This window comes from Lissotriton vulgaris, chromosome 12, assembly GCF_964263255.1.
Source record: "Lissotriton vulgaris chromosome 12, aLisVul1.2, whole genome shotgun sequence".
NCBI classification, from domain to species: Eukaryota; Metazoa; Chordata; class Amphibia; order Caudata; family Salamandridae; genus Lissotriton; species Lissotriton vulgaris.
In genome coordinates this window covers 384,673,093-384,700,497 of record NC_141700.1, presented here as the reverse complement: position 1 = coordinate 384,700,497, position 27,405 = coordinate 384,673,093, and the positions used below count along the sequence as shown (strand labels likewise).

The 27,405-nt window shown below is 48.4% G+C and overlaps 1 protein-coding gene across 1 annotated transcript in view; it reads right to left on the bottom strand.

Moving 5' to 3' along the window:
• The window catches only part of LSM14A (LSM14A mRNA processing body assembly factor), a 318,574-nt gene that overhangs the window by 150,794 nt on the left and 140,375 nt on the right, over positions 1 to 27,405 (bottom strand). The window contains exon 6 of the mRNA XM_086945147.1: positions 25,926 to 26,003. Coding sequence (XP_086801273.1) covers positions 25,926 to 26,003 — 78 coding nt within the window. The remainder of the gene's footprint in view (positions 1 to 25,925; positions 26,004 to 27,405) is intronic.

Below are 27,405 nucleotides of genomic sequence, written 5' to 3'. Positions count from 1 at the left end.
GGTTTGAGTGGAACAAATAGTTTCTCACCGGTCGGTGTAGTTTTGCAGCTTAAAGATCTTTCTGGATTCACTATGCTGTGCATTATTCTGCAGTCTAGTGGTTGGGTCCGGAATCGTAGTATTTTCTTTCTTTTTTTTCGTAGCCCAGGTGGGCCGCAAAGTCCCATCTTCTGATGTACTTCCTGTGACGTCGGCACGCTTCCTGCGGAAGCTCCCACCTTTGGGCGCCATTTTAGGATTCTTTTTTTCTTGTTTTTGTGTTCTGTTCGTGAATCCTTGACAATGTTTTCAAGTTCTTCCTTAAGTAAATTAATTTTCACTTTGCCTCTTAAAGTGTCTGTTTGTATATTGTCCTTGTATTTCCACCTTCTTCTCCTGCCTCATCTTTCTAGCGGAGGTGGGTGGGTTCGCTAGTGAATCCAGAAAGATCTTCAAGCTGCAATACTACAGACAGGTAAGAAACTATTTGTTTTGCAGCTTGAATCTTTCTGGATTCACTATGCTGTGCATAGACTTTGTAGCGGTTTGTTAGGTTTGTGGCAGCTGGGTGGAAGATGTGTTGGTTGTTGAATATATGTTGAAGCACTTTCTGTCCTACTTGTGCTTCCTTGTTCATTTGTATATCCATCACAGAATAAAGTCCCCTTTGGAACAATTATAAGCAGTCAAACACACTTACACATCACCATACTAATTAGTACATTCTTTCAAATTTGAGCAACACCGAAGAGGATGCCAAAATAGTCAGAAATTATAAAAAAGTACACAATTTAATATTTAAAAAAAAAACATTTACATTAAAAAAGGATAAATAATATATCCTGATACAGTATATGCAGATAATGATCACACGGTGGGAACAAAAACACAATGGTTAGGAGATAAAAAAGGGATACTATAATACAATCAGTAAATCATATTTACATTTTGTAATTATATCTATCCAATTGGAAAAGTTGTACAGTCCAATGATTTAGTGTATCCCAATACACAAGGGCATCGACACGTTTCGGTTTTGGCAAATTAAATTTCCAAGCCAACACCTTCATCAGGATAACATTTTTACATTCCCACAATGTAAGAAACATCGAAATAGTTGTTCCAGAGCACGGTATTATCCAGTCACAGAGAAGGGGAAGTCCTTAATATCCTATAATTCTTTTTTGTTCTTCTTATTCCAAATCCCTCAGACAGAGCTTCAACTCAAAAAAGAATTTGCTTAACTCAAATATCAGTTATTTCATTGGGTCTAGCTAGAAGGGACGGCGGATTTTCGAAATTAGAAAACGCCGGGTTGTCGATTCATCGTGATCCACACTTTAGGTGACTACCAAGAAAATATCTACCGCCTGGGACCACGAAATACGAGAAAATATATATGTTGCACCAAACAGGACGTTTTCGCACTTGAAGATCCTTGTATTTAGACACATAATTCTATTGGCGTAAGCTGGGTAGAGATACAATCACGACCCAATGAAATAACTGATATTTGAGTTAAGCAAATTCTTTGAGTTGGAGCTCTGTCTGAGTGATTTGGAATATGAAGAACAAAAAAGAATTATAGGATATTAAAGACTTCCCCTTCTCTGTGACTGGATAATACCGTGCTCTGGAACAACTATTTCGATGTTTCTTATATTGTGGGAATGTAAAATGTTATCCTGATGAAGGTGTTGGCTTGGAAATTTAATTTGCCAAAACCGAAACGTGTCGATGCCCTTGTGTATTGGGATACACTAAATCATTGGACTGTACAACTTTTACAATTGGATAGATATAATTACAAAATTGGAATATGATTTACTGAAATTGTATTATAGTATCCCTTTTTTATCTCCTAACCATTGTGTTTTTGTTCCCACCGTTTGATCATTATCTGCATATACTGTATCAGGATATATTATTTATCCTTTTTTAATGTAAATGTTTTTTTTTTAAATATTAAATTGTGTACTTTATGATTTGACTATTTTTGCATCATCTTTAGTGTTGCTCAAATTTGAAAGAATGTACTAATTAGTATGGTGATATGTGTAAGTGTGTTTGACTGCTTATAATTGTTCCAAAAGGGACTTTATTCTGTGACAGATTGTCTTTTGGAACCCTACCCCTTTGGTATTTTGGGTCCCTCTCTTTAATTAGAGACATTTGTATATCCACACAGTAGTGCTTAGTGAACGTGTGCATTGAAGTCCATGTTGCCGCTAGGCATATGTTTTGAATGGGTGTGTTAGCCAGGAAGGTTATTGTTGCTTCCTTTTTCCTAGTAGAGTGGGCTTGTGCCCCCTCTGTTAGTTCTTGACCTGCCTGTTTGTAGCAGAATTGTATCGTTTGTGCAATTCATCATGCAATGGCTCCCTTGGTTACTGGTCTACCCAGGAAACTGCTTGCAAAGAACACAAAGAACTGTTTTGTTTTCCTGTGTTCTTTAGTTCTTTCCATGTAATGCATTACTGCCCTTCTCACGCATAGAGTGTGCAGTGCCCTCTCTGCGCTTGTGGGTGGTTTCTGAAAGAAACTTGGTATCTGTATTGTCTGGTTCATGTGAAACCTTGACACCACCTTTGGCATAAAGTGTGGGTCCGTTCTCATCACTACTCTGTCGTGTATTTGGATGTAAGGTTCTTGTAGCGTTAGGGCTTGCAGTTCACTTATCCTGCGTAGCGAGGTGATTGCCACTAGGAAGGCTGTCTTCATCGTGAGCAATTGTAGTGAGGCCTTATGGATGGGTTCAAAAGGCGGCTTCATAAGCTCAGTTAGGACTAAATTGAGGTTCCATGCCGGTGGCCGCATCCTCTTTGGTGGTGCGATCCTTTTAGCCCCTTCCAGGAATCTTTTTACTTCTTGTGATGTAAAGAAGCTCTTTCCCGTCTCTCCTCTTGTGTAGGTTACTACTGCTGCTAGATGTACTCTCAGCGATGTAGAACTTTGGTTTGCTTTTAGCAGGTGTGTTAAATATTTTAGCACAGTTGATTCCTTAGTCATCCTCTTTTTTTTTTTTTTTCCGTGTACCCATGAGTATAAGTGCGACGCCTGGGCGACTCTATAATACCGTTCCAGGTCCGGCGCTCCCAGCCCCCCCATTTCGCAAGGCAGAATCAAAGTCTTCCAATTAACCCTGGGCTGTTTCCCCCCCAAGCTAGTTTCACCAACACCGAGGTGAGCTGCCGAAAGAAGGTCTTAGATAAAACCACAGGTAGATTCAGGAAGAGGAACAGAAATCGGGGGAGTACCACCATTTTCATTAGCGCAATCCTACCCGAGAGGGAGAGCGGGAGACGGATCCACTTATCCACGTCATCCACTAGGTTGTTATAGGCTACTCCGTAGTTGTCTCGAACAAGGACTTCCGGGTCCGAGTGGAGTTGAATGCCCAGGTAGCGAACTGAGTCGGCGGACCAGTGCAATGGGTAGTCCATGTCGAACCGTCGTGTCACCGGAGTGAGCGGGAACGCAATCGATTTGTCCCAGTTCACTTTCAGGCCCGATAGCGAGCCGAATCGGACCACTTCGCGGAGCACCGCAGGCAAATTAACTTCCGGTTCTCTGACGTACAACAGCGTGTCGTCAGCATACGTTGATATCCCGATCTTATATGTAGGGAAGCTAACCCCCTCTAGGCTGTGGTACTCCCGCATGGCGCACGCCAGGGGTTCCGCCACCAGTGCGTAAAGCAGCGGCGACAATGGGCAGCCCTGTCGAGTGCCTCTGCTTATGTCAATCGGGTCCGTTACCCTATCACCCAGGCGGAGCCTAGCGGAGGGTCGATGGTACAGCGCGCCGACCTGTTGAAGGAACTGTTCGCCCAATCCCAACTTGCGCAACACCCGAACCATAAAGGGCCATTCAACCGAATCGAACGCCTTCTCCATATCAAGGAATATGGCCAATGCGCTATTCTCCTGCTTGATATGCTGCATCGCGCCTAACACTGTTCTGATATTGTAGGTTAAATTCCTGCACGGGACAAACCCGGACTGCTCTGGGGCGACCAGCCCAGGTACTAACAGGGCCAGGCGGGTGGCCAGGACCTTGGCATAGATTTTGGCGTCTACATTAAGTAGACTAAGGGGTCTATACGAGCCGCAGAGGTCGGGGGGTTTACCCGGCTTGGGTATGGTGATGAGTAGCGCCTCCCGCATGGTGGTCGGCATTTCACCGTTCTCGCAGATGGCGTCAAACAGGGTGATTAGGTGTGGCAGCAGCAGGTCCTTAAATGCCTTATAAAAACCAACCGTGAGGCCATCTGAGCCCGGCGCACTACCCGAGCGCATGCCTGCCAGTGCCTCTAATATTTCGTCTTGGTGGAAGGGGGCCATTAAGAATTCCCTGTCCGAGTTCTTGAGGAACGGCATGGCTATATGGTCTAAGTAGTCCTCCATCTCACCCTCCACTCCCTGTGTTTTAGCTCGGTATAGCTCCGCATAATAACTCCTGAACGTCTGAAGTACCTGCTCTTCGTCCGTCACTGTGTCTCCCTCCGGAGTTCTCAGTTCCTCTATGACCAGCGGTCGTCTGGTGTTGCGAACCATGCGTGCAAGAAGCGCCCCAGGCCTCTCACCCTCCCCATATTGTCTCGCCGTGGCGTACTTGCCCATGTAAAGGACCTCTCTGTCCGCCAGTGCCTGAAACTCGGACAGGAGTTGGGACAGCGCCCCGCCTTCCGCCTCGCCGCCCAGCCGCAGCTGCTCCGCCTCAAGATCCGCCATCTTCGTTTCCAGAGTTGTTAGGTCCCGCCTAATGGATCGTAACACACTAGAATGTTTCGACATCGCCACCCCTGATGTATACCTTAAATGCCTCCCACACCGTAAAGAAGTCATCCACTGTGCCCACGTTTGTAGTAAAGAACTGCTCTATTTCCTCTGCTAGTTCCCCCCTGAAGGCCTCGTCAAGCAGTGCAAAAGGCGGGAACCGCCAGGTGAAGGCTGGGATCCCCCTCCTGGGCGTTGCGAGGCGGAGAAGAATGGGGGAGTGATCTGAAAGCGTGCGTGGGAGGACTGTGCATGTGCGAATGTTGTTAAGTACCAGGGGGGGTGCCAACCAGTAGTCTATCCTGGTGTGCACATCGTGAAATGCAGAATAGTGTGTAAACCCACCCGCCCTCGGATGCTTTTCCCTCCAGACATCCAGCAAGTCAGATTTGATCATTTCAGCCGCCATGTACGTGGCCGAGGCCACAGGTCTCCGGGCAGGGCCCGCAGAGCGGTCCATAGACGGGTCAAACACAAAGTTAAAGTCCCCGCCCCACAACATCCAGGGCTGTGCATGCGGTCTTACAATAGCTGACAGGGTCTTATAGAATTCAGGGTGGTCATAGTTTGGGCCATAGACGTTCACTATTAGTATGTCCATCCCCTTACCCACACATCTCGCCAGGACATATCTACCGTCTGGATCTGAGTGCACCGGAATGAGCCGCAACTGTGACTTTGGGTTAGCCCAAATTAACACCCCTCTGGCATGAGTAGTGTAACCCGCCGCCACTGTGTTCCCCGACAAACCCCTGGCTTTGAGCATTCTGCTGGAGAGTGGTAGGTGTGTCTCCTGCAGCAGAGCTATGTCCACGTTATGTCTGCTAAGATAGTTAAGGACTTTCCTCACTTTGCGGAAGTCATTCAGGCCCCGCACATTCCAAGTCAGTAAATGCAGCTCATTCCGGGCATGTGCATGCAAAGTCGGTGTTGTATCAGCCATTGCTAAGTAGGTTCAGAGCTTGGACCGTAAGGATGGATAGTGCAGGACACAGTAGGACACCTTAACTCATAATCGCCCTCCGGCGCTCGCGAACAGGGACAGCAGAACACTTCAATTCACACACTTCACAGGCAAACCCCGTCAACAACCCCAACCAGACACCCCCCCTCCCCTCCCCGAGCCTAGCTCCCACCCCAAGTGCAGCAACCCACCCACAGCCGACCTCCCCCAACCTGGTCAGACAGACCCCACTCTCCCCCCCCATGTACCCCCTACAGGTGTAGTGTCAAATAGTCCGACACCAACCCCTCAGTGAGTAAAAACAACCAAAAGCTCCAGGGCAGAGCGCACCAATGCAGTACACCCCTAACTGTTCCAAGTGATTGCAAGTACCGCTCCCCTCTCAGCTCCATTCAAGAGTTAATGCTCAAGGCATGTTGAAAAGTGTTACTCAGACTCACTCTGACTGGCTCCCCCGGCTCAGTGTATACTGCCACGAAGCACACCTCCCCTTACCAGCACCATAGGGTAACCAAGTCGTCCATCCCCAACTCGTGGATCAGGCGCCATTGCAAGGCCGGGTCGCCCATATTGTCCCATATTGTCCCATATTGTCCGGGTCCATGATCCGACCAGTGTGTAGAGGATCAACCCCTTTTCCAGCCGCCAATTAGTCCTGTTCCTCCATAGAGACCTCCTCCTCATCCTCCCGGCCACTCCGGTTCTCCTTCCTTTCCCGTGTCCAGGTCTTAAGGGACTTATGCAGTTCTTTCGGGTCCGTGAAGTAGTACGATTTCCCACCTGTATTGATCCGAAGTTTGGCTGGATACATCATTGCATAGTCCAGGCCTAGCGTTCTAAGCTGCTTCTTATACGGCGCAAACTGCCGCCGTTCCTCCTGCACCTTGGCTGTGAAGTCCGGGTAGAGGGAGATGTTCATGCCCTCATGCTGGAGTTTGCCCTTCTCTCTCGCCACTCTCAGGGCAGTGTCCCGGTCGCGATAGTTGAGCAGTTTCGCGATTATGGGGCGAGGTGGCAAGCCAGGCTGGGGCTGCGGGCCCAGTGTGCGGTGGGCGCGTTCCACGATGAACATGGGGGAAAAGACTTCCTCCCCCAGGAGTGTTTGCAGGAGTTTCTCCACATATAGTTCCATTTTCCCCGTTTGCGTGGATTCCGCCACTCCTGTGATACGGAGGTTGGATCTGCGAGAACGTGCTTCCAGGTCCTCTGTCTTGTCTCTGATGACTGTCAGGAGTCTGTCAAATTGCTTGCGTTCCTTGTCCCACTCCATCTGGGCTTCTTCGGCCTCAGTGAGCCGGCGCTCCGCCATGTCAAGGCGCTCCGCATGTTTGTCCACCCGCTCTGCCATACGGTCCATGCGGTACGACAGAGCGTCTATCTTGGTGCCCACCGCCGCAATACTCTCCTGAATGCCTTTTTCCATGGCTGCCAACATGTCCCGGAGCTCCGTCGGAGCCTGGGTCGGCGCCGCTGCCGCTCCCTTCGGCGACGTGTCCGGTGCCGGAACCTCTGATCCTTTCAGACGGCGCCGTTCAAAGGAGATCTTCCCCTGGGTCGCATCGTTCTTCCCCATGGTATTTACGATGCGTAGCAGCACCGAGCAAAGAAGCTCGCCGCACCGGCCGATCAGGTGTCCACTCCGGTCCTCGATACCTCGTCACCAGCGGTCAGGTATCCGATGCGTGTAAAATGGCGGCGGCAACGGCGGGCAGTACCTCTTTGTCCGCAGGTTCCAGAACGGCCCAGCGCCCGATAGGGTCAGGTCCTACTCAGCTGTCCCAGATAATCAGTCCCTCAGCAGAATACGGGGAGATGGCAGAGCTTCATGCGATCTGTGCAAATGAGCCCGGTTGCAACGCCGGGTTCGATGTCGCCCCACCACGTGGCGCGGTGCCTCAGTTTGTGCGCTCCACCGCTCCGCTGCTTCTCCAGTCCCCTGTCCCACCGGGGCTGTGTAGGGTAGGAGGTGTAGGACTTTGCGATCCAGGGTCCGTTCCAATCGCGCCCCAGCTTGCACGGTGTACGGCAGCCGCCGGAGTTGTGGCCGCACGCACAGTGACGTCGCCCGGCCTCTTTCCAGGATAGCCCGCTGCTTTCGGCCTAGTCCGCCACAGGCGCGCCACCAGGCACAATGCCCCGGAATGTACAGGAATTCACGCCCTGCTGCCGGCCAAAAAGATCTTCGATCACTGCCCGGGGTGCCAGCAGATGTTACCAGGCAAGCTATTGCCAATTCGAGCACATCAAGGATAGTCAAGCAGGATAATTCTGGAGCTTTGCGAGGAGCCGAGGGCTCACGCGTCCGCCATCGACGCCGGCTAGCTCCGCCCCCCTCCTTAGTCATCCTCTTCTGTAGCTTTTCCTTGATGCACCATTGTGTGAATCTTTTCCATTTTGCCACATAGCACCTTCGTGTGGTAGGTCTTCTTGCCTCTCGTAGCACCTTCAGTGTGCTCTCCAGCAGTTTCATGTGTGCAAACTCTAGGTCTTCAGGAGCCATGCAGCTAGGCAGCCGCTCTCTGGCTCTGGGTGGAGTACGTCTCAGTTTTGCATGGAGTGGAAGTCCTTTTTTTCCCGAACCTGTGAGGTGGTCCCTGCGCCATCTCCACTATTTGTGAGAACCATGACTGCCTGGCCCATTGTGGTGCCACTAGGATCAGTGGCATGTTGCTGGTTCTGCATTTGCTGAGTACCCTGTGTATCAGTGGTATCGGGGGAAAAGCGTAGGCAAATGTTTTCGACCAGCTTATCCAAAGGGCATTCCCCTGGGATTGTTCCCCTGGTTGCCTGGATGCGAAGTATTGGCATTTTGCATTCTGGAGTGTTGCAAATCGGTCTATTGTTGGTGTCCCCCACCTTTGGAATAGCCTCTGTGTTGCTTGTGCATTGAGCTCCCACTCGTGGGATGCGGATGTCTGTCTTCTGAGCCAGTCTGCCTCCACGTTGTCTTTTCCTGGTAGATGTATGGCCAGGAGGTCTATTCTGAGTGGGATGGCCCATCTCCAGATCTCCTGCGCTAGGCTCGATAGTGCTACTGATTGTGTTCCTCCCTGTTTGTTGATGTAGAACATAGTTGTTGTGTTGTCGGTTTGTATCAACACACTCTGGCTGTACAGTTGTTTCTGGAATGCTTTTAGGGCAAGTAGCACGGTCTTTAGCTCCAGGTAGTTGATGTGCTTGATCGCATCTGTTTAAGTCCACAGACTCCGCACCTTGAGCTTGTTTATGTGTGCTCCCCATCCTCTATGGGATGAATCTGTGGAGAGGGTCACTCTTGGGTTTGGTGGTGTGAAAGGCCTCCCCATTGTTATGTTCTTCTTGTTCCACCACGCTATTTCCTCTTGCACTGCATGCGTTACAACCACTAGATCCTCCCAACTCCCTGTAGCTTGTGACCATTGTTGTTGGAGCCATTCCTGGAATGGCCTCATGTGGAGTCGTATATTGGGGACTAGGTATATGCAGGACGCCTTCATCCCCATGATCTTGCTCACTGTCCTCACTGTCATCGCTCGCCCCTTCTGGTACTGATGTGTCTCCTTCAGCAGGGCAAGAATTCTCTTTTCGCTTGGGAACACTTTGTTCTGTATGGTGTTGATCTTTGCGCCCAGGAAGATCTTCACTTGTTCTGGTTCCATTGAGGATTTTCCCCAGTGTATTGAGAATGTGTTAGCGTTTCTGTGACCCGCTACGCATGTAATTTGCATCGTTTGTAGGAACTTGCTTTTATTAGCCAGTCGTAGGGGTATACGTGAATCCTTTCCCTCCGTAGGTGCACTGCTACGGCAGCGAGACATTTGGTGAACACCCTTGGTGCGGATGTTAGTCCGAAGGCCAGGGCTGTGAACTGGCAGTGTGCTTTGTCGATAGCAAATCTCAGCAGATGTTTGTTCGGGATGTGTAGGTAGGCATCCTTTAGGTCTATGGTGGACATAAAGTCTCCATCCCTTATCTGTGGAATGACCTTGTGTAGGGATGTCATTTTGAATTTTTGTGTCTTTATGTATTGGTTTAGGAACCGCAGATCCAGGATGGGTCTTAACGTTTCGTCCATTTTTGGTACTAGGAAGTAGTTTGAGTACACTCCCTTATTTCTTTCTTTTAATAGTACTGTTTCTATGGCCGCCTTGTGGAAGAGTTCTTCTGCTTCCTTTAGGAGTAGTCCTAGTTCTTTTGCTGAGCGTGCCTTTCTTTTTGGTTTCCTGTTTGGCGCTTTCTTTTCCAGTTCTAGTCAGTATCCAAACTGTATGATGTTTAGTATCCATTTGTCTGTAGTTCTCTTCTTTCATTCCTGGAAGAAGTGTTTCGGTCTGCCTCCTACTGGTGTTACATGTTCGTTCATCTTCAGTTTGTGTAACCTCTTTTTGCTGACTTTGTTGTGCCCCTCCCTTAGAGGTGTTGAGTGGATGGGCACATTTGGTGTTGTGCAGTCACTTTGAGGTGGGTTGCTGGCCCCCTCTTCTTGTTTGCCCTCGTCCATTCACTCTCCCGTGAAAGAACTGGCCCCGTGGCTGGTATTGCCAGGATTGTTTTTGCTGGCCCTGCTGCGCCTGATTGTCGCCCTGGTAGGTCTGCTTGAATGTCTGATGTGACATTCCCGGCTGGTTTCCCCCTCTTCCGCTAGGTCTTAGTGTTGGGGTACCTCTTATCATTCCTCTGAATTGCAAGGCCCCCATGGACCTTGCAGTCTCATTTTCTTTTTTGAGTTGGGAGAGTTTCTCATCCACTGGTGCCCCAAACAGGATTTCTCCATTGAAGGGGGTGTTCAGGATGTTATTCTGAACTTCTGGCTTGAAGCCCGATATCCTAGCCAGGCATGCCTTAACTCTGTAACCCCCGATCATCATGAACCTGCTGGACGTGTCTGCCGCATACAGGGCTAATTTTAGGCATGAGTTAGCTATATTCTTGCCTTCCTCCACCAGGTGTGCTGCCCTCTGCTGGTATTGCTCAGGGAGGTGTTTGAGCAATTGTCCAATCTCATCCCAATGCTGGTACGTAAGCCTGTTGAGTAGGGCATTAGAGTTGGCAATGCGCCAGTGTACTGCTGCATTCCTCTCTATCTTCCTTCCAGTGAGGTCTATCCCCTTACTCTCTTTGTCAGGTGGTTGGCCTGAGTTTGTGGGAACGCTGGCTTTTTTTCTGGCTGTTGCTGCAATGATGGAGTCAGCTGTGACGGATCCCTGGATGTAGGGGGGGATCCTTAGAGGAGTGCTTGTATTTTCTCTATCCTGGTTGTGACAGACCTACAGCTTGCTGGTTCTTTGATTGCCTCACTCCCCTGGTCAAGGACACTTGGTAGCATGGGGAGGAATGGACTCCTGGTTTGAGTGGGGAGCAGGGTTTCTAGTAGGAAGCAGGCTTTTGGTTTTTCTTCCTCCGGTTTCACTCCATAAGCTGTTGCCACGTTCCTGATGACCATGTTGTAGATCCCAATGACATCTGGTGGCAAAGGCCTCGAAGGGTATGTCTCCACGGCCTCTTCCGGGCTTTCGGCGTCTAGGTCCTGCTAAACCAGGTCCTGCGCCACCGAGGATGCAGAGTCCAAACTTGTGCGCTGGTCTTCTTCGCCTTCTTTGAAATAGTATAGACCCTCTTCCTCTTGGTGTTGCTGGGGCTCGGGAGTTTTCGGCTGCTCTTCGGCATCGAACTACTCCTCATCTTAGACTTCGGCAATAGTAGTCGCCGGCTTAGACGAGACGGTAAACATCTTCATCCGCTCGTCGAATTCTCTTTTCCTTTGCAGGATGTTATCCATTTTGGCCTCAAGCCATCTCTTTTTCCTTTCCTTCTCGGCGGCCTGTTCGGCGTCGTTTGTTTCGGACAATCTCTGACATAGATGTCGATTTCGAAGAAGCAGTCAGATCCTTTTCCTTCGTCTTTGAATGCTACTTTTCAGGGGCGTGCTTAGACGACCTAGGCTTTTCGTGTGTTTTCACCACCTGGGAGTCCTTTTAGAAGGATCTGCTGGGCTGTTTGTCCCTGGATGCAGCTGCCGAAATTTTTGGCGTCAGTGCTCCTTTCGTGGACTTACACTGTTTTTCGAGAGTCTAACTCAGGCTTTCGAGAGTCTGTCTGGGCTTTAGGGGTCGACTTCTCTCCTACCTCTTTTGTAGTTTTCTTATTAGTCTCTACGACCGTGAAGTCATCTGGTCCCTCGGCGATGTTGTCCTCTTACCACTGGAGAGGCTCAATTCCCGAAGCGATGGAGGTTGGCCTTTTCCTTGCATTCTGTGGTTGGCTATCCTCTGCCTCTCTCTAATCCTGAGAGTCTTCAGCGTGAAGACGGAGCAGGCGTTGCAATCCTTGCTTTCGTGGTCGACCGGAGGCAGAGGTTGCAAACCAGGTGCTGGTCCTTCACGTACTTCTAGTGGCAATTGCGGCAGAATTTGAACAGTGTCTTGTCCATTCATGTGCTCAGGGGGCCCCCTGTGTGCGCATTCTCCGTTGGACGTCGAAGTATTCGAAGTTCTCCTCCTTCGTCGTCCCGGCGGTCTTCTTCCTGGATGTATACTCCAAACTTTCGGTAGATTTCAGCTTTTTCCTTCTTTTCTCCATAAACTCTGGAACCTCTTGGTGAAGATCCAGACCAAACGGCGGAAAAAAGAATCTGAAGATGGCGCCCAAAGGTGGGAGCTTCCTCAGGAAGCGTGCAGACGTCACAGGAAGTACAATAGAAGGTGGGACGTAGACGCCCACCGGGGCTATGAAGAAAAAAAAAAAAGAAAGAAAGAAAAGACTACGGTTCTGGACCTAACCACTAGACCACGGAATCCACAGCATAGTGAATCCAGAAAGATTCACGCTGCAAAACAATAGGAGCTGAATAGCCCTTTGAGGAGGTGTGAACTGGCTCCCAGAGAACAGACAAAAGCCTTGGGTGTAGGGAGTTGTTCTGTTCCTCTGATGGGAAGACCATCTGGGTAGTGTCCAGGAAATTAACAAAAGAGGCCTAGCCTAACATGTCACAGGCAGATGTCGCTAGCAATGGGCATACTCCCTCCTTTGTACCTCTAGTCAGCCAGGCACCAATCTCAGTGGGCGAGGTGTTCCCAGCAGAACTGGGTTAGAGTGACCACAGAGGATAAGGGTGCTTATCTCCTTGACCACTCCTCTAGATTGGGCACAGGAGCACTACATAAGTTGGTCAGTTGGCAGACTTCCGGTTAGGCTACAAGAGTACAACTAGCTACTACAAGACCCTTTTCCCGAAGAGCCCAGCTCCTCAGTTCCAATTGGGCCTGCCCTGGACCCTACTGTTTTTTTTCTTCTGGATTAAATCTTGGCCCCTCAACTGCTGTTCTTGGGGTCCTTGGACCCTTGGCTGTGTCAGAGTACTCCTAACATACAAAACCTGGGACTTAGAAACTTTTTGCTTCCAAAGACATATGGAGGACAGGGACTAACCTGTCAAAACAACTTGACTAAGGTGCTGCCTCTGGGCCAAAGATTCAGGCTGGTCCTGCTCAGAGCTTTTCAGCAAGATGTTGTGGAGAGGCTATCCAACCTTGTGGATCCCTATTCAGGTACAGTTTTCAGCCATGACCCACTGTGGGGGAATCTGAACTCCCAGGTGGGGAATCTGAATTCCCCAAAAATTAATAAAACTGTAGGTAGAAATCTTCATTGGACAAAGATAGCAAAATTATTCATCTGGCGAGGAATCTTCCTTGGAGTAAATTTCAAATTTCTCCTGCTCAGAACTTTCCCGCTAAAAATCAACAGTTTCATAGTATGTAGTCAAGGGGACTGGAAGTGGGCAACTAAATTAGAGTGCTCCAGAAGTCGGCAGTATGTATGTAGAAGAAGTCTTCAGTTATTCCATGCTGGTTTAAATAAGTGGTTTGTTGCAGTTGACTGGTACAGCACTGGGTAATGACATGAACTGTAGGGGTCATGTCTTATGTGAGTGTAAGAGGGCCAAGCAGTACTAGGGAATGAGTTTGAACTACAATCCAAGTACCATCTATTTCTAAGGGACAGGGGGATTACTTATAAATTTACATGGTCAAATAATACTCCTGCTGGACACAGGGATAGGAACTGGTGTTAATTGCCTTGGGAACAGCCACATTTTCACCTCCTTTCTGCATTGTAGGTGCTCCATTCAGTAGGCTTCTAATCTCGACTGGAAGGGTCAAGAGCTTGGCAGCTTCAACTGAGAATGTGGTACCACCTATTGATTTCTTACAGTAAGTCAGTATGATGATCCGTGGAGCAAACTTGGAGTGCAGTGTTCTATTTTGCTTGTATCAATATACATACAAAGGAGGATGGGATTACATAACCCACAGTGTGCATGATAGGACAGGCACATTCACAGAGATACCAAGAGGTGGATTATGCTACTGAAAAATGACAGGTAAAAATAACTTCTATATTCCAAAAATATACAGTACTAACATTACCCAGTTTAGACACATTTTCCTGACTGCGAGGTATGTTGGTTATTCATACTATGAATCCTAACAGTAAATAAAATAAAAACAAGTGTACTGAAGACACCGCCATTAAAAATGTGCAATTAGAATGAATCTGAAGTCAGGCTTACAATAAAGGTAAATCGTATACTAGAGCAAATTTAATTGGCATCGAAGAACAAGGTACTTACCTTTGGTAACGCTCTTTCGTGTGAATTCTCGATCTAATCACAGATACCTCACTCTTAGAATATAGTCAGATGCCAGACTGGATCTGGAAGATTTAAAGAGCTTGCTCCTGCGCACAGGTAGGTGGCGTCATGCAGCTCCGAGTGGACTTTGTTCTGACCCAGATGTGACATAGCAGCAGTATGAAAATGCCACACAAGCGCCTTTTCTTGACACTGTCCGTGCCCTTGGACGTGAAGCTCAACTATAATTAGAAGTACCAATGTGCAGATCTGTAATATAGGACACTGTTGGATGGAAAAAGACAATTCCAAAGAACAGCAAGGGAGGGCGATGAGGGAATCTGCGGATGGAATATCCACCAGAAAGAGAGTTATAGAAGCTAAGTAACTTGTTCTTGTGATGGATACTTCTAATCCCAGATAACTCACCTTTAGAATAGCTACCAAAGATGTACCTTCCAATGTGTTGGTCTGTGGAATGGCTCAGACCAAAAGGTTCCACAGGACCTAATGGCCAAAATGCCCCACCTGGATTTCAGGGCAGTAGTGCTTTGTGAAGAATGTGCACTGATGCATGTTGCATCCAGACAGGTGTCAAAGACAGGCACCCCGCATGCCAGGGCACTAGTAGTAGACTTCGCCCTGGTGGAATGGACACTCAAACCTCAGGAGGCTTCTTCTTGGTCAGAGTTCCTTGTATGCACTGCCTAGTCTTTCTTTGCCTAAGAGAACCCCTCAAAAAGCATACTGTCAACCGGATTGCTTTCGTTAGACTGATGTAGAACCTTAAAGTTATTATGGGGTCCAGGGGATGGAATCCCACCCTCCTTTATAGAGGGGAGAGGTGGAGCAAAGACCGCTGGTAGAGTGATAGATTTGCCAAAATGAAAAGCAGTCACGACGTGACAAAGAAAAGCCTGCCCAGGTTCTCAACACCACTTTATGTGGGAAAAAGGTGGTGCAAGGTTGCTGCATTGAGAGAGCTTGAAGATCACTCACACGATAAGTGGAGATTAAAGAGACCAGAAACAGTGTCTTCAGAGTCAGGAGGTTTAGTGGACAGCTGTGCATTAGTTCGCAGTACATACATCATTACACCAGGCGATTTGAATAAAGATGGGTGGTCCGGTAAATGTAACAAGGGAGAAAGGCTGACAAATAACCTATAACTATGTCCATCGCAATTCCTTTCTGGGACAGAGATAAAACAAACTAAATGCGTTGCTTACCTGTAACTGCAGTTATCAGGTATTGGTGTCTTTCATAGATTCACATGCCCGAATCATTCCCAGTCGTCGGAATGGGAGTCCCCGGTACATAAATAAAGTAATGTCCCATAAACATATAGATAAATAGGCCTAAAGGCCTCACATTAGTAACCTATCTCTGTCCATTTGTAGAAAGGACCAAACTCTAGAAAAGAGCCAATCAGCTGACACCTCCCTCTAGAACCCTCCTGGATGGAGCCTCAGTCCCTCAGATTTTCGTACGCACAAAGCTAAGTAGGAGTATTACTGAGAGAAGTAGGTGAGCCCTTCCAGGGGAGGCGGGAGGTTGCATATGAATCTATGAAAGACACCAATACTGGATAACTGCAGTTACAGGTAAGCAACGCATTTCTTATCCAGTATTAGGGGCGTCTTTCATAGATTCACATGCCTGAATCAGAGTAGTAAGCAATGAACAAAGCACATTTCGGATGGTATAGGATATGCAAGTCATTAGATAACATATCAAACTAATAGAAACATGCATTTGCAAGCAAGAGATACCACCAAATTATACAATAGAGAAATGTGCATACATGAGAAGGATGGAGGGATGAAGAAAAGGCCGAACTCTACTGAAATAGATGACTAAGTACTGCTTGTCCCACAGCAGCATCCTTCATGAGTTCTGTGTCCAGGCAGTAATGTCTAGTGAAGGTATGTGGCGACTTCCATGTTGCGCTCTACAAATGTCTATGACCGGCACTCTTGCAAACAGCGCCATGGATGTAGATATCGCCCTGGCAGAGTGGGCTCGCACCTAAGATTGCAGGGGCTGGCCTGCCTGCTCATGACAAAACGTAATAACTGCAGAAATCTAGCGGGATATACTTTGCTTGGCGAGTGTAAGACCTCTTCTGGGTCTACTGTAAGCCACAAATAGCTGAGACTTCCTGAAGGTTTTTGTCTTTTCAATATAGAAATTAAGGCAGCGCTTAAGATCTAGAGAATGCAACGACCTTTCCGCTGCCGTCGTGGGATTCGGGAAGAAAGAGCGTAAGACCACCGGCTCGTTGAGATGGAAGTCCGACGGGACTTTTGGAATAAACTTTGGGTTTGTCCGCAAGATTGCTCTATCCTGCTTGAATTGCAGGAAAGGCTCTTGTATTGATAAAGCTTGAAGCTCACTCACCCGTCTTGCGGAGGTGAGAGCAAGTAGGAGGGCTGTCTTCCAAGAAAGTTATTTCAGGTCAGCCCTGTGTACCGGTTCAAAGGGGTGCTTCATAAGCTGGTTAAGGACTGTGTTCAGGTGCCAGGTAGGAGGCAAAATTGACACAGGGGGAAAGGTCCTGTAGAGTCCTTTTAAAAACTATTTGCTCAATCTGTTAGACCAAAGAGAAGGGCCAGTAGGAGATCTTCTGTAACGGGATATCGGCGCCAAATGGACCCTGATGGACGCATGAGCCAGGCCGGAGTTCGCCAGATGGAGAAGATAAGGCAATATTTCTTCCGGAGAAGAAAAGAAAGGATGTATAACTTGACCTGTACACCAGACGCAGAATCTCTTCAATTTCAAAGAGTATGTTTTGTTGGTGCTATCAGCCTGAGCCAAGATTGCTCTACATTCTGGCGGGATAGTCGAGCTTTGAAATTTTCTGAACTCAGGAGCCAAGCGGCTAATTTGAATGAGGCCAGATTCGGATTTTAAACTTGCTGGTTGCACATCGTGAGGAGAGATGGGAACTTCTGCAGATGCATCGGCGGTTCCAGAGATAGACTGAGTTCCGTGAACCAATGTTGGCGCGGCCAAGTTGGGGCTACCATGAATGAGAGTGCAAGGCTCCGCCTTCAGCTTTCTGAGGACCCTGGGAATCATTGGAAATGGTGGAAAGGCGTACGCAAAGACGTTGCACCATGTGATCGAAAAAGCATTCCCTAGGGACCCTTTCTGGGGATGCCAACTTGCAAAGTGTGGGCATTTGGTGTTGGACCTTGTGACAAACCGGTCGATTTGAGGAGAACCCCATCTCGAGAAAATTTGGTTGAGGATTCCTTGATCCAGTTCCCACTTGTGCGACGTCGTTCTCTGTCTGCTTAGTGATTCGGCGAGCACATTGTCCATGCCTGGAACATAACCCGCCCGAAGAGATATATTGTGTCCGATTACCCAGTTCCAAATTTTTTGCGACTCGTGAGAGAGTGTCATTGAGAGAGTCCCTCCTTGTTTGTTTAGGTAGTGCATCGTCGTAGTGTTGTCTGTACGGACGAGCACTAGCGAATTTTTGATTCTCTGAAGGGAAGCTTACAGGGCAAGGAAGACTGTCCATAGTTCCAGGAGACTGATATGGAACCCCTTTTCTAAGGGGGACCACTTCCTGCTTATCTGTAGCTCTTGGAGGAAAGCTCCCCAACCTTCCAAGGAGGCGTCTGTCGTGATGACATGTGGTGTAGCCGGAACCAGGAATGGTAAGCCTTGAGAAAGGTTTCAAATCAATATCCACCATTGAAGGGCCTTGACCATTTGAGGAGTGAACTTTATGCGATCGTCGAAAGACCCTGTGCATTGGACCCATTGTTTTGCGAGTGCCTCCTGGAGGGGGCGCATGTGTAGCCTGCAGTGAGGTATCAAGAGGATACATGATGACATCATTCCCAGTAGGGATTTGAAAAGTCGGACTGTTAAGGTCTTCTTTGAAGTCACAAGCATAGCCAGTGTCAGAAGCCTTTTCTTTCTCTCTTGAGATGGAAAGGCTTTCTTTAGTCGTGTGTCGAGAGTTGCACCTAGGAAATTGATGCGCTGAGAAGGCAGGAGGACTGATTTCTCCCGATTGAGTGGGAGTCCTAAATGATTGAAAAGTTGCAGACTCTTGGTGAAGGAGATACTGTGGTAGGTGGTAGAGCAGGAGACTCTGGAAACCTGTTTGTAGTCTTGAATGGGGCACTTTAAGTCAGTAACCAAAGAGGCTGGAAGGCAAACTATAGGTTGAGGTGGCGGATGATATTCCTCCTCCTGATCCTCTTCTTCATCCTAACTTTGGCATTTTACATTAATTTCTGAAGGGCTTGTAGCCGTCTGAAACATGTCCCCTTCATCTGAATCCTCCTCTTGAAGGAGACATGCTGGGGGCAGTGGTTGAACGCGGCTTGGCTAGGTTATAGCCGGCGGGAGCGCATTGTTCGTGATTCTAAGGCGTACACACGTGGTTTGAAGGCCAGAATCCATCATAGTCGACGAGCCAGTCGACGGCGGAGCGTTGATGGGTGTCGTAGATGGTGTAGTCATCGTCGTAGGGGCTGCCGTCGACGGTGGAGACCTCCGCCGACGGTGGAGACCTCCGCCGTCGATGAGCCCTCTGTCGACGAGCCCATCGTCGGCGGTGTCTTCGAAGTCAACAGAGTTTTCTTGATGGCTATCGTCGACGACAAAGTCTTTTCTGCAGTCGACGATGGGGTCATAGTCGTCGACGAGGCTAATGACTATGCCGTCGACGTAGAAACATTTGTCGTCGACGTAGATACATGTGAAGCAGTAGACAGTTTCTCGACTATGACGTTGACGATGACGTCGTCGACGGTGTCAAAACAGGCTTTTTGAAGGTGTGCAATTCCTAAGAGGAAACCTTCACAGAAGTTGCATTAGAGAGAACCTCTGAAGACTTCTTTAATGTCTTCTTTTGAGGAGGAGCCGTAGGACTAGGAGAAGCCACCCTTTGTCTCTTTAGAGAAGATCTTAAAGAGACTGAATAACCTTCACTTTCCTCAGAGGATTCAAGGTGGTCCCTGTCTTTCAGCCTCTGGAGCCAGATTAAAAGGCGTCCTTCACGGTCCTCGAGGGTTTTAGTGGACATACCTTGCAGTCTTTAGAAAAATGGTAGATAATACCTTACTCTCTATTTGTGGTAGTGTGGGCAAGCTGTAAGGCTTTGTCAGAGGGTAGTCTTAAGCATTTATTGTACACACACAGGCAAGAAAGGATATCACACACTCAAAGACTGAACTCAGAGCAATTGTTTGTATCAAAAATATTTCTTTGTTGCATTTTATTTTTAGAACCAAGCCAGACTTGGTGCAGGTAAGTAAAAATAGTACTTTTCTGATAATGCAGTTGCATGCAGATACAGGTAGATTTCATGTTCATAAACAGTTTTAATTACTTTTCAGTTACTTTCTAATTACTTTGTGATTACTGTGTTACTTTCCAGGAAACGTTTTCTACTCAGTGTGATATGCCTAGAGATAACACTTGGACATTTCCTGGATAAAAGGTGAGTAAAACAGTTTATCACAACACAGTTTATTAGGTTTCCATACACAACACCCTCAACACTTAGATTTATTTTTAGAGGAATACAGTCAATGCAATCCTATGGGGAAAATTGAGTTATTGTTTTGCAGGCAAGTAAACGCTCTTGTGGGTTGAGTTTCTGGGGTTAGAACAAGGGTTCCCCCAGGGTCAAGAAAGCACTCGAAAATCACCCTTAGCGGTACTAGGGTAGCCGGGTGCAGAGTGCCGAAATCCAACGTCCAATGGGTGTTAAGGGGCCTCCGGTTGGTGGCTGCTCACGAGTAGGCCACAAGGTTGAGGGAGCAAAGCTCCTAGGGTGACTCAGGGCAAGGGGGGGGGGGGGTTGGGGGTTCAAGTTAGCACACAAAGTGCACCCACAGCAACATAGGGTCAGCCAGGTGCAGGGTGCTGTTTTGTCATCAGGTGCCCAGTTTTTTTCAATGGGGTTTCAACAAACACTGCAGGCTGGGGAGAAGAATATCTTCTGGAGGCGACCATGAGTTGGAGAGGTAAGTTTGGATGTTGTGGGATGCCAGGACCCCGTAAGTTGGGCCATCCAAGGCCGTGGGGTGTCGGGTGCAGGGGTGTCTTTTGGAGTCAGTATTTTCATAATGGCTCCAGTCACAGGGATCCTCCTGTAAGTGGCTGCATGCGTCATCTGGAGACTTGAGGTAGGTCAGGGATCACAAGAACCCAGGTCAGGATCGCAGAAGACACCTACTCTTGTTGTTCGGCCACTCGAACTCGGGCCGTGGGCGTCGGGTGCAGACTTGTGGATTTGGCAGAAGCCAGCGTCTGTGGGTGAGCAAATCCGGTGCGCACAAGAGATAGTCTTTCTGGAACAAGGCAGGGCAGGTCCTCCAGCTGGGGGGGTGGCGGTGGAAGGGAGGGAGGGGGGGGACACAACAAACCAGGATTCTGCTGGAGCAGGTCGGGGTCAGGACAGGCCAGTCAGTTGGTGCCCTCTTTCTCCTTCAACACGGCTCTTCGTCCTTCTTCTGGTTTCTTCTTGTCCGAGGAGGCAAGGTTCAGGGGTTGCACCTAAATAATAGATTATGCGGCGTTTCAGGTAGGTACAGGTTGGGACCAATGGGGTGGGTGCACCCCCTATTATGCCACCCTCCACAAGCCTCACACCGGTTGGCTGGTTCCCCTCCATTTTCAAGTTGGTGGGGACTGAGGGTTGTGCTTCACCTCGCCTTCCCCACCTGAGGAGTGGAGTTGGCAATGGTGGGTACACCTCTCCTCTTATCTTTGTTTGTCACAGATTCTCCCGCCCAAAGTGGGAGGTCAGAACTGGTGAGGGCCATTTGCTGGGAGCAGTAAATGGCTGGTTCAGCTCACAAAGACGGCAAGCCTTTGAAGCTTCCCCTTTGGGGAACCTGCCATTCCTGGGGGAGGAGACTTGATACCTCTGCCCAGGATGTGCTTTGTTTCAGGACCCAGAGAGCGGGAATGCTCTCAACCCAGGGGTCCAGAAACATCTCTGGGGGTGGCAGCTGGCGAGCAGCCAAGGCACTAGAGTTGGATCGTTTATCAGGGGAATCTCCAAGATGCCTTCAGAGTGCATTTTTCAATAAATCCCAAACTATTATCAGTGTGGGTTTAATGTGATGAGAAGTTAGATATCAAACTTCCAAGATTTCAGTAAAGCCTTTACAGTGCTCTGTAGTTTGTAATGACAAACTCCCAGACCATATACTCTTTATGGCTTTACTGCACTTACAAGGTCTAAGAATATGCTTCAACACTGAAGGGGTACAGGGCTCATGTACCTGTATCCTCACCACTGGCATAGTGCACCCAGCTAGAGGGGTGGCTGATCTATGCCATAGGCTAGCGGGTTGTAGGTATGGCAGACAGGGATGTGTGCCATATCAACTTCACTTTTCTCTGCACCAAAACACTCAGCCTGCAATGGCAGTGCGTGGGTGTGAAGGTACAGGACCTCTGAGGGTGGCACAGTAAGTGCAGCAGCACTTAGAGGCCTTCTTTGGTCACAGGGCCCTTGGTACCAAGGGTACCTTTTACAGAGGACTTACATGTGACCAGAGAGGTGCAAATTGGGGGTATACAGTACAGTTTTAGGGAAAGAACATAGGCCCTGGGTACGTGTTTGGCATGAACCCAGGGCACACTCAGTCAAAGAGCATCAACACCAGGCAAAATGTGGGGATAGCATTCACAACAGGAACCGCTTGGTCTCATACATTGCGGTGAATACTAAGAAGATCCTGGTACAAGACCCTGCCACACAGCTGCGACAGGAGATCTCCCAAAATGGTAGCCTAATCAGAGAATAGATGTTCATGCCCAGAAGTTCCAGGTAACACTTCTTGCCTAATCTGTAGCCACTAGGAAGACTTGGGGCAGATCGTTCCTTATCTTCAGAACTAGGGGCAGCAGAGGCAGCAATGGAAAGACATGAAGAAATCCTATGCTCCACACTATCCAGAATGCGTCAAGACGACATCCTTCTTGGGAACTCCAGCGTGAAAGCGTTTTGACACATAGTGTTTCAGCAGTGGTGAAAATATCTAGCCAGCATTAATCACATTACTGTAAGATATCATGTGCCACCTCGGGGTGTAACTGCTGTTTGTGATCTGTGTAACATGCGGAGTTCATCCGCCCTAGAGTTCAAAGACCCTGCCACGTGGGTTTACAACCAAAAAATACCATGCCACTCCAGCTGCGAAATACTTATTGGCACAGTATCAAAACACCCTACCCTACTTGTTGCAGTACCACATGGCGATGGTGTTCACTGAGAACCTGAACCAGATGCCCTTTGATGGGCAGTAGAAAGGCTTTCAGCGCCAGGCAAAAGGACTACAACTTCAATCAACTTGTGGAGATGGGCCTCTACCGGAGAACGCAGTCCACAGATCTCCACTTCCACAGACAACCTCCACAACCAGCAGTGATGCATCAATCACCAACAACCGCTCCAAGTGGAGCAGGGAAGGGTCTGCTCATGATCAAATTGCATTAGAGCAGCCACTACACTGCAGGTCCTTTGCAGGTGCCTTTGAAAGCTGGATGGAATTAAACAGGTTGCCCTGGTGCAGGGTGCACCGAAGCTTCAGGTCCTACGGCAGAAACCGCATATGCCACCTGTCATAGTCCACAAGCAAGATGTAGCTAGACAAGAAGCATGAGAGCCACTCTCACCAAGACGAGGAATGAGGCTGAAACATCCGGATCACAGCCAGAATGTCCTAGACTAGTGAAGGAGGGAAAGACCGAAACTGCAGCATACCCAGGATGGCTCCAATGGAAGGTACTCTCTGCAAAGGAATCTCGTGTGACTATGGCACTTTGATAGTGAACCTCAATGATGTCAGGAGGTACACAGTCATCTGGAGGTGGTCCACGACTGACTGTTGTGAGCTTGCCATCAATAGCCAATTGTAGAGGTAGGGGAAAACTGGATTCACTTACCTCATAAGGCTGGTGGCAGTGGTCGCAGCACCATTCTTAAATACCCGAGGGCACTGGCGAGGACAAAGGGGGGGCACAACTAATTGAAAAAGTTAATTCAGAGGGTGGAGAGCTAAAATTGCATAAAAGGCATCATGTCCTCCTTTGGCACAAGGAAATAGTGGGAGTAATAGCCAGTCTCTATTTCTGGCACCATGACTATCACTAGAGCTAATCAAGTCAAATGAGCCTGCACTTCTTGACGCAAGGTGGAGTGGTACTCCTGTGAAAACACTGATGTGGGCGCAAGTTGCAGCAGGTCTAAAAAGAATGGTAGGCCTCGCCCTTATCAAGGAAAGGATCTGAAGTACCAACCTTTCGGATTTTAGATTTTGCTACCCTTGGAGGAAATGTCTGATCCTACCTCCCCCACAGGGTGGTTGTGTGCCACAAAGGGCACACTAAACTGGCTTGGTGCCTGATGCCATGGAGACAGCGCTGTGAGGTGTGCTGCACCATGTGGTCTGAATACTGTCTGCTAGATATTTGCCCCTAAAAGAACAGCGGTGCTTGGTGGTGGTGGTGAGGGGGGGGTAGGGGTGGGTAGGGGGGGGGGGTGGTGCTCAAAGGGGAAAACTGTTGACGATACTGTAATGCAGGAGCAGAAAAGCTTAAGGAAGGTGCAGGCCCAGCTTTCTTTAAAGCTTTTCAAAGCTAAACTGACAACATTCATCCCATGGCATATCGGTCAGGCAGAACTGCACGTTACCAGAGAAGCTAGTGGATCACATCCAAACATGCGCCTTAGCACAACTGCTCTGCCCAAGCAGTCTATAGTGACCAGAACCGAATTAATATATTTTACAGCTTATTGATCATCCTAGATGGTTTGAGCCAGGTTGGCCTGAAACTTCCCAGCGACTGCCAGCAAGATCTCAACAACCATGTTGCTATGATTTATGGGACATCTCCCCCACTTAACAGCTGGCACTGACTTGTGGGAGGGCTAGGATGGCCAAGGAAAACATTTTTTCTGAAAGTCTAGGTTTTTTTACACTGTTAGGTGGAGTCTTTGGGAACAAATTGGGGTTCAACATAGTGGTGGAAGCTTGAACCGTCAAACTTTCTGGTGTAAGGTGCTGCAAATAGAAGCCCGGCACTTGCCAGTGATGCCAGAGAACGTACCAGGTGCCCATAAGGGTGTTAGTGCTTCAGAGACTAGTTGCAAGCACCTGATTTTGTTTGCTCACTTTGCAAACCTTCTGTCTGTAGGTTAGTTTGAACTTCCATAGTTGGCAGCTGTAAATGCAACACCTCTGCTGTCAGTTTCATTACCACAGCAAGGTAGAGCATCTCTACCGTTGATAAACCACAGTAAAATACAACGGAGTCCCTGTAAGTGTCCAACCCACTGGCCCCTTTAAGTCCATGTGTAAATTGTCATCAGGGTAGGGCAAAACAACCCCCTTCTTTGCCATTGTCATGTCCAAAGGCTGGTTGCCTTAGATCAGACTCTGAACTGAAAAGTTGTTGGAGCCCTGGGATGAGACTCAGAAGAAAAGGCATGGTTTAGTTAGAATCGTAGCGGACTGTGACCAGGTGTGTCCGTAAGATTTTTAGACATGACCTTTGTCAGGGAAGAGACAAATTTGGCTCAGAGTTGGAAAGTGCTATTGGGGCATGGTTCTCCTCAGGCACCTTCCATGTCAAAGGGACCAGAGTGGATTTTGGTGCTGGATTAGAAGTCTGCTTCAATGTCAGAGCAGATCCAATGGCTGGTTCAGATGTTACAGAGGATGGATCCACCAGCAGCAACTTGAACAGAGAGCCCCAGAGGGAGCCACAGATGGCTAAAGATCCACAACATGGACTCATTAAGGGCCTCTATCTGTTATTGAGTCACCAATGGCCCTGGGAAGTCTGGGTGCTTCAGGATTAACTGTAGAATCGGCTGATCAGGAAAAGACCGGGATCATGAACAACACTGATGTACTTGCAGCTTCTCAGAATGAACGTGTGATGGGACTGGGACAAATCTCCTCTATCCCTCCTATGCATCAGAATAGACTTCCCCAAAGAACTGGACTGTGATGAAGATCTGTTATGGGAATGGATCCGCATCCAGCATTGCAGGATTTCCATGACTTCTTTCAGAGTTCGTCGATGTACAGCTTCTCTTCACGTTTCCAAATTGCATCTCGATGCATAATGGCACACATGTGGCAGGAGTTGGAAACATGCCCAAACCCAAATATCAGAGCTAAACCTCATGGGGGTCTGTCACAGTTTGCAGGTTTCTTAAAGGGTTAAAGTGTTTGCAAGGTACACTATTCCTTTGCACACTGGCAAAAAACTGAATAATTAAGAAAAAAACAACTTTCAATTAACAAGGAAATTGTATCTGCGTATGAAGGAACGGAAAGTGACGCACAGAGTTAGCACTAATATGAGGCTTCGTTGTCGCTTTTGGGGCACAACCAAGCCAAAGGAGAGACGTACAGCACCACATAGCAGCACACAGGCGTAATGCCATTTAAAGCTTCCAGATCATGCCTAGAGCAGGAGGATATATCCCGGGTGAGGCATCTGCAATTAGATTTTTCAGAAAAGGGAATTCAAGACAAGGTCGCTAATTTGGCTTTCACAAAGTGCAGCAACAGATAAAACGTTCAAGTACCTGCTTGCCTCTTGTTTGCATCTTTATTTTCATTTCTTAATTGATCAGCGTCTGGTCTGGAAAGCCTGTGTGCTTCAACTGAAAGAGATTATGAAGTTAACATTTTAGACACCAAGCTTTATAATGTGACAGTGCACCAACTTTCTTCCAGTGAGTTACCAACTTTTAAGGTGAAATTTATTTTCGGCATAGCACATTTTAGTTTGACCATCATATAACATTAAGGCACACAGGTTTCAAAGGAAGCTAAATTGGTTCAGAAGTGCCCCTGCCCACCATAGGCCTCACTATTTTCTGCCTCAGCCTCTGGGGAGTAGGAATGAGTGAGGGGGGCAGAGGTAGATCGAATGAACAGCAAATGACCTGTGAAGGCACTGTGCCCAGTTCACGCTAGCAAGGACTGAAAAAAATCCAAAAAATTAACCAAAATATCCTTCTCCCTCACCTTCCAACTTGTAGGAAAGTGGGTTTATGTTGCACTAACACCGCTCCACCCAACACTTTTGGCCATATTTCTGATGCACTCTGAGTGAGTGTGCCTTGCATCCCTGCCAACCAGGTTCCCAGAGCATGTGCTCTTTTCCTAACCTGCACCATTGTTTATACAATTGGCACAACTCTGGCCTACATGCAAGTCCTTTGTAAGGGGTACCTATGGTACCAAATATCTGGAAGTCAGTGAAAGGCCTCTGAGGGCTGCAGCATTGATTAGGTCACTCTCAGACACCTCACCACAAACACGCCACACTGCCAGTGCAGCTGACATGTTTTGCTGCAGCTAAAAGTGAAGTCAACATTGGCACCCATCCCTGGGTGCCATGCCTGCCCAGGACTGCATGAGGTCTAGGTAAGTCACCCTTAGGGCATGGTGCACTATACCTCATGTGAGGTCCTATCTGCATGAGCAGGCAGGTCCCTATAATATCGAAGGCCGTTCTTAGATATTGTAAGTGCCCAGTAAAGCCAACCAGAGTATGTGGTCTAGGGACCCATGGGGTGGGTGCCTTTGCTCCCTGGGCCCAGAAATAAAGCCTTTCCTGGGTTAAAGTGTTTACACCTTCCCCAAGTCAGAGTCTCATCTGTGAACGGGGAGCTTCAAATGCATGCCACCTTTGCAACGCAACCCCTAGCCTCTCCTGCTATCAGGAGTTGCCCCCCCTTCCACTGCGACCAGACCGGTAAGCAGATTACAGACGTCGAAAGGCACCCCTGCAGTCACAGACCCTGCATCCTGGTGTACCAAACCCCGGAGGGTCCCAACATTGAGGGACATCTCTACTTGCCTGCCCAGCTGTTGGTTCCTCCTGCACAACATCCTGGACTGAGCCTGCAGCCGAAAGTTAAAGACAACCCCCATAGGATTGCTTTGGGCTCCTGACAGTCTAAGCAACCCATTGCACCCGGCCACTCCTGTGCCGCTTGTGGTGTAGTCTTGGTGCTAACTTGGGACCCCCTTTGCTCTCACTTAAACCCTAGGAGT